Genomic DNA, 6202 nt, shown 5'->3' with positions numbered 1-6202 from the left:
GGATTCGATGAAACCTTAAAGTAGTTTCAATTTGCATTTTCCTAATTACTAAGGATGTTGAACAGGTTTTACGGTGTTTCTTAGCCATTTTTATTTCTTCCTTTGAGAGCTCTCTGTTCAGTTCCATAGCCCATTTTTAGTTGGGTCATTTGTTTTGTTGTTGTTGGTCTTTTTTGAGACAGGGTCACCCTGTAGACCTAGCTGGCCTAGATTCACTATGGAGACCAGGCTGGCCTCGAACTCACAGAGATCCGCCTGTCTCTGCCTCTCGAGTGCTGGAATTAAAGGTGTGCGCCACCAAGCCCAGCAGGACTCCATCTCTTAAAAGTAAAATGGAACAATCCTATTTGTCTTGGTTCTTGAACTTTTGCAGATGGCTCCGTGAAAGTAAGCATCACAGCTTCCCTGAGCCCAGTGTTCCTGGAATCTTGGTTGTAATATCTACTTGTCATTGTTTTTTTTTTTTGAGACAGGGTCTCCCTGTAGCCCCAGTTGGCTTAAAATTCACTATATAGACCATCCCAGGCTGGCCTTGATCTCACAGAGATCTACCTGCCTCCTGAGTGCTAGGAATAAAGGTATGCACCACTACACCCGCCTTGTAATCTCAACGTGTGTGTGTGTGTATAATATATATACATATATATATATATAATATACTTGAGAATTTCACACCTGTACACAATGTGTTATATTTACCACCCCTACTTCCTTGCAATTCCACCACCAACTCCAGGATCCACCACCACCAACCCACCCTCCCAACTTCCTGTCCATTTTTATTTTTTAAAAATATTTTTTATTTTCATTTTATATGTGTATGCATGTATTGCTTGCATGTAGGTAAGTGCACCTGTGTCATGCAGTGACCACGGAGGACAGAAGAGGCCATCAGATCCCCTGGAACTGGAGTTTCGGACAGTTGTTAGCTGCCATGTGAGTGCTGGGATTCGAACATGGGTCTTATGCAAGAACAGCCAGTGTTCTTAACTGCTGAGCCATCTCTCTAGCCCCATGTCCATTTTTAAAAACCCATCAAGTCCCAGTTTGTGCTGCCTGTACGCTCATAGGTGTAACACCATCAACCCACCAAAGGCCACACCCTTAAAGAATGTTGACTCTTCCTTTCCAGCTGTCAGTAGCTCCTCAGCTGGGAGTGTGGGCTGTGAGTACCTCCCCCTTCCATACTGGAAAGTCAGCCGACTTGATCTTGTGCAGCAGCCACAGCTGCTGTGAGTTCATGAGTGCGATGTCTCGTCATGTCCAGAAGACAGTTTCTACTCTAGTCCTCCCCTACCTCCAGCTCTTACAATCTTTTGTCCTCCTCCCAAGATGGTCCCTGAGCCTTGAGAGAAGGGGTTATGATAGAGATGACTTGTTCATGGCTGAGCACTCCACAGACATTAATTTTCTTCACTTCAATTGTTGAGTTTCTGGGTTAACTGTGTAATCTCTGCTTTTATGACAATATGATAGAACAATATTTGTTACAGAATTTTAGTGTACATAGTTGATGTTAGTTACTCAGTATCTCATAATTTACTGAGGAGTCCCTTGTCATACACCTTGACTGAAGGACTGACATATCAGAACTGTCTGTCCATCTAGCCTGTGCCTACCTGGGGAGTCACAGCACTTGGGAGGCAGAGGCAGTTGGATCTCTGTGAGTTCAAGACCAGCCTGGTCTACACAGTAAGTTCCAGGACAGCTGGGGCTACAGGGAGACCCTGCTTCAAAAAGACAAAAAAAAAAAAAATTTATTATGGGGCTGGAGAAATGGCTCAACAGTTAAGAGCACTGACTGCTCTTGCAGAGGACCCGGATTCAATTCCCAGCACTATAGTCCCAAGGACTATAAACTGTCCTTGACTCCAGTTCCAGAGGAACCCGAAGCCCTCTTCTGACCTCTGTGGCATTGCAGGACATGGGTGCATTCACATACCATGCAGGCAGTGCACTCATACACGTAAAATGAAAATAAAATTTAAATATTATTTTAGATGTATGAGTGTAAGTGCACCCAATACCCATGGAGGTCAGAGAGGGCATCAGAGCCCTTGGAATTGGAGTTAGGACAGTCGTTAGCCACCAAGTGGGTGCTGGGAATCAAAACCTTATCTGTGAGCTCATTTCTCTACAAGGCCCAGGTCTGTGCCTTTCTCGTCTTCCCTTCTCTAGTGGGAAGTTCACCAGTGCATTCTAAATATGGTTTCTCCCTTCTGAGCAGTAGATGGTCCTGTTGGTGTGTGGAGGGTAAAGTCTCTTGATTGGGACTAATTTCTGGGCTCTTGGGAGTCATCCTAGGGGTAGAGTGCAGACAAGTATCTGGACTACAAGGACCAGGTTTTGGCAGCTATAGACGAGGAACCTGTCACTTGGAGCCCCAGGTGTAGATGAGGCCACCTGAAGGAGATCTAGAAGGACATGGGGAGTGGGGAGAAAGTTCTAGAACTTCTAACAGAGATCCTTCTCAGGTGTGGAAATTGTACTTGGTACAGAGACTGCCTTCCATTTTTCTCTCTCCTGTTCCTTACCACTTCTCCCTAGGGTTGCTGCTGCCCCACCCCCACTCTCTCTGCTGGAATGCTGCAGGAGCCTCAGCAGGGCTGTTTTCAACCTGCCTCCCAGCAGCCCCACCACCCACCACCTTGTATTTTTTCCAGGGTTCTGGGATGGAAACCAGGGCTCCCAGCCCCACCCTCTACAGTGTAAATCAAAGTTTCAGTATTTGGCCTTCTTTCCTCAATTGCGTCACCAGTGACCTAGATGTCTTTTATCACAAGTTCATTTGTGATTGGCAAATACTGTATGTTCTATACTGCAAGTTAAGTTTAAAATAACTTAGAAACATAGGGTCATGCTGTTTTCTAGGGTCCCATTCTTTCTTTTTTTTTGGTCTCCGGGGCCCCTCTGGTGGCAGAACTCAGAGATCTGCCTGCCTCTGCTGGGATTAAAGGCATGCACTACTATGCCCTAATGAAATTTTCTTCAGGTCTCGTTTTTTTCAGATCTCTCTGGAATGGCTGGTTCCCTACCAATACTGCATTTATGAACAAACTGACAGAGATGAGATGAGATGCAGGAGTCAGTTTTGCCGTTAATGTGTTTTTTGGTGTCTGGATAAAATCAAGTCTTCCTTCCAAAGGGTCATTCAGAATCATTTAAATGCTGGAAATTGTTCCAAAAGAAAATGTTTGTATGATATAACTCAATTTTTTTTTTTTTTTTTTGGTCTTTTTGAGACAGGGTCTCCATGTAGCCTCAGCTGTAGACCAGGCTGGCCTTGAACTCACAGAGATCCACCTGCCTCTGCCTCCTGAGCGCTGGGATTAAAAGCATGCGCCACCACACCCAGCATAACTCAATTTTTAAAATCATTATCTTAAAGGTAATTTAAAAAGTAGCATGGAATGCACTTGTACCAGTGTTGTGAGGACTCCAGGAATGACACCTGCCCCACGGTCCTGGGGCTTTTAGAACAGAGATCACATGGAGCAGGGGTCTAGATCTGGCTGCTTGGCGTGGATATATGAAGCATGTGGCAGAACGTTATTGCACTTAAGCCAGGTTTCCTTTTCAGTCTTCTGTTACGCCATCTGGTTGATGGCAGCAGTGTTGGAGTGCATGTTCTCAGTGTGGAAGAGTGAGGCAGAAGGTGCAGTGGCGGTGACACCACTTGGAGTGGCACCGTGTCCTTGAAGGTGCTCTGACTTGCATATCCCTTTCCTGCCAACAGGACCGTGGAAACCACCAGCTTTGGTTTGCTGCTGAAGACAGATGACGACTGTTACATAGACTTAGAAGCTGTGTTTCATAGAATTTCCCAGAAGAATCTGAATGGGTCTAATTTTTGGTGGGGAAAGTGAGTGAACCAGACAGCAGTTGTCTTCGGTGTATCTGATGAAGCATAATGTGGCTATGAAATTTCCTGTTAGTCATTATACTATCCAGGGTTTCTATGCTATCACTCTACAATTAGAAGGAAGAAACTCAGACTAGAGCCGGGCATGGTGGCACATGCCTTTGATCCCAGCACTGGGGAGGCAGAGGCAGGCGGATCTCTGAGTTCGAGGCCAGCCTGGTCTATATAGTGAGTTCCAGGCCAGTCTAGTTAATGGAGAGCCAAAGCTGTGGCTTTTATCCCTGAGCCCTGGAACACAGGCACTCAGAAGCTGCTATGTTAGAATCATGTGAGATACTTCTCCATGGCAGTTTTCTATGCAGCTTCAGGGCTACTGTACGGGGAGGCAGGTTTGGTAGATTAAGGATACAGTTTTAAGGATACAGTAAAACACAGGGTAATCTGCCAGCTCCCATTCTGGAACAGCTAACCTTACCAGTCTTTCACATAAAATACTACTGGACAAATAATTCCTTAAATTCAAAGAATTTTTTTCCTATTCCCTGCTCTGCAAGCCCATTCCTTTGTGGTGATCAAGAGTCCAGTCTGCCTCCTAGACTAGGCAGGATGTGTCTGGCCAACATAAAGAAGCTGTTTTATGTCTCAGTTTCAGGTTGAATTGGGCGGTGGACAGAACTGGAAAGTGGCAGGAGCTGGAATACCCCAGCCCTGCCTACCCTGCCTTTGCATGCGGGTCAGGGTATGTGATCTCCAAGGACATTGTTGACTGGTTGGCAAGCAACTCTGGGAGGTTAAAGACCTATCAGGTAACTAAGGTCACTAATCCTGCCCAGTGTCCTCAGCTGTCCTGAAGCATAGCTATGCAGAAAAACACATTGTTCTATGTAGAAGTCACTCCTTAAAGGTTGGGGACACATCCTTGCCACCTCTCAGATCCTGGCTAGGAATTCTAGTCCTGTATCTTATTTGAGTGTGCTTACATTGTTTTTAGTCTTATGTTTACAAGTATAGTCTGTGGAGGAATGTAAACCCTTCTGTTCATAAGAAAGCAAGCTAAAAAAAGAGCTCATTTTCTCCTGATCTGGTTATGATGTCAGGGACCAGCTCCCAGTTACTAGATCCACCGCAATTTCGTCATCGTGTGAGGTGTGAAAATACGCCTGTTTACTTACTGTGTGGGTGCTTCCTGTCCATAGTCACTAGCTTTCTTGAGCATCTGGGTTAAGTTAATCTGCATATGGCCTTGTCTTTACAAAAACATTAAAAGCTTTGCAATTGACCGTACACAGGGAGAAGATGTAAGCATGGGCATTTGGATGGCAGCCATAGGACCTAAAAGACACCAGGTAAGCAGGCCTGAGGGTACTGACCTCAGGTTTCTTAGAGGCGGGCAAAAGAAATGAAGGCCTTCCAGAGCTGATCAGAAATTCTTGGCAGCTTTAAAACTTGGAATCTGCTGACTTGAGTTCCTGGTGCATGGCAGAGAGGATCTTGTAGCTCTTCTCACCGACACCAGATTCCACTAGGGTTTGTTTTTTATTATTTGTAAGACACTGCTGAGCCAGAGAAAAGAAAGGTGCCTGCAAAGACCAAAATAGAAAGTAGTAGCCTTGAGTGGGGGGCAAGCTTTTGCCTCATATTTGTTGCCTTCTGAACTCCTGAAACTTCTGTTTTGGCCATACAAGGTGTAGAAGACAGGATGTGCAGAGCCACAGTCCTCACTCAGGCCGAACAAGAATGTGTACCTAGTCTGTTGGTTCAGCTAGATGGTCCTGATCCTGCATCATGCCTCCAGCCCAACTATGACTCAGTGTTGAATGCCAAGGTTCTCTGTCCACATCTCATCGTTCTGATACTGAGGTTTCCATGGGCTATTTGTGGCATTGTTGCTGATGTGTTTACGACCCATTTGGGGAACCCGAGACCTTTCTGAAATGCAGTCTTACAGGGGGATGCACTTTTCCCACTCTGCCCTTGCCAGGTGCTGTCCTGTTGAGTTTTTGTTGTTTCTCTACAGGACAGCCTCTGGTTGTGTGAGAAGACCTGTGAGACAGGAATGCTATCTTCCCCTCAGTACTCACCACAGGAGCTGAGCAAGCTGTGGGAACTGAAGAAACTGTGCGGGGAGCCTTGTCAGTGTGAGGCAGGATCACCATGATCCCAGAAGACCGGGACTTGGGGACTTTAAGTCTGAGGAGAGCCTAAGGTGTGGGGACACAAAACGGGGATTTCAGGAGTTTTAGGTTGGTACCTTCCCCTCTAATCAGTGTGGTATTTCTTAATATTTACAAAGATCTCCTTTTTGAAAATCAACTGATACTGCAGCATAAGTTTATATAT

General features: G+C 45.6%; 1 protein-coding gene across 1 annotated transcript in view; it reads left to right on the top strand.

The window, feature by feature from the left end:
* The window catches only part of B3galnt2 (beta-1,3-N-acetylgalactosaminyltransferase 2), a 52740-nt gene extending 46549 nt beyond the window's left edge, over positions 1 to 6191 (top strand). The window contains exons 11-14 of the mRNA XM_017801645.2: positions 3737 to 3862; positions 4509 to 4668; positions 5152 to 5208; positions 5880 to 6191. Of these exons, the coding sequence (XP_017657134.2) occupies positions 3737 to 3862; positions 4509 to 4668; positions 5152 to 5208; positions 5880 to 6020 (484 nt within the window). The 3' untranslated portion in view covers positions 6021 to 6191. The remainder of the gene's footprint in view (positions 1 to 3736; positions 3863 to 4508; positions 4669 to 5151; positions 5209 to 5879) is intronic.
* The last annotated feature ends 11 nt before the right edge of the window (positions 6192 to 6202 follow it).

Source organism: Nannospalax galili, unplaced genomic scaffold (assembly GCF_000622305.1).
Source record: "Nannospalax galili isolate Female #2095 unplaced genomic scaffold, S.galili_v1.0 scaffold1463, whole genome shotgun sequence".
Classification (NCBI taxonomy): domain Eukaryota; kingdom Metazoa; phylum Chordata; class Mammalia; order Rodentia; family Spalacidae; genus Nannospalax; species Nannospalax galili.
Note: the sequence above shows the minus strand (reverse complement) of the source record. Positions and strands in the feature narration are given on the sequence as shown.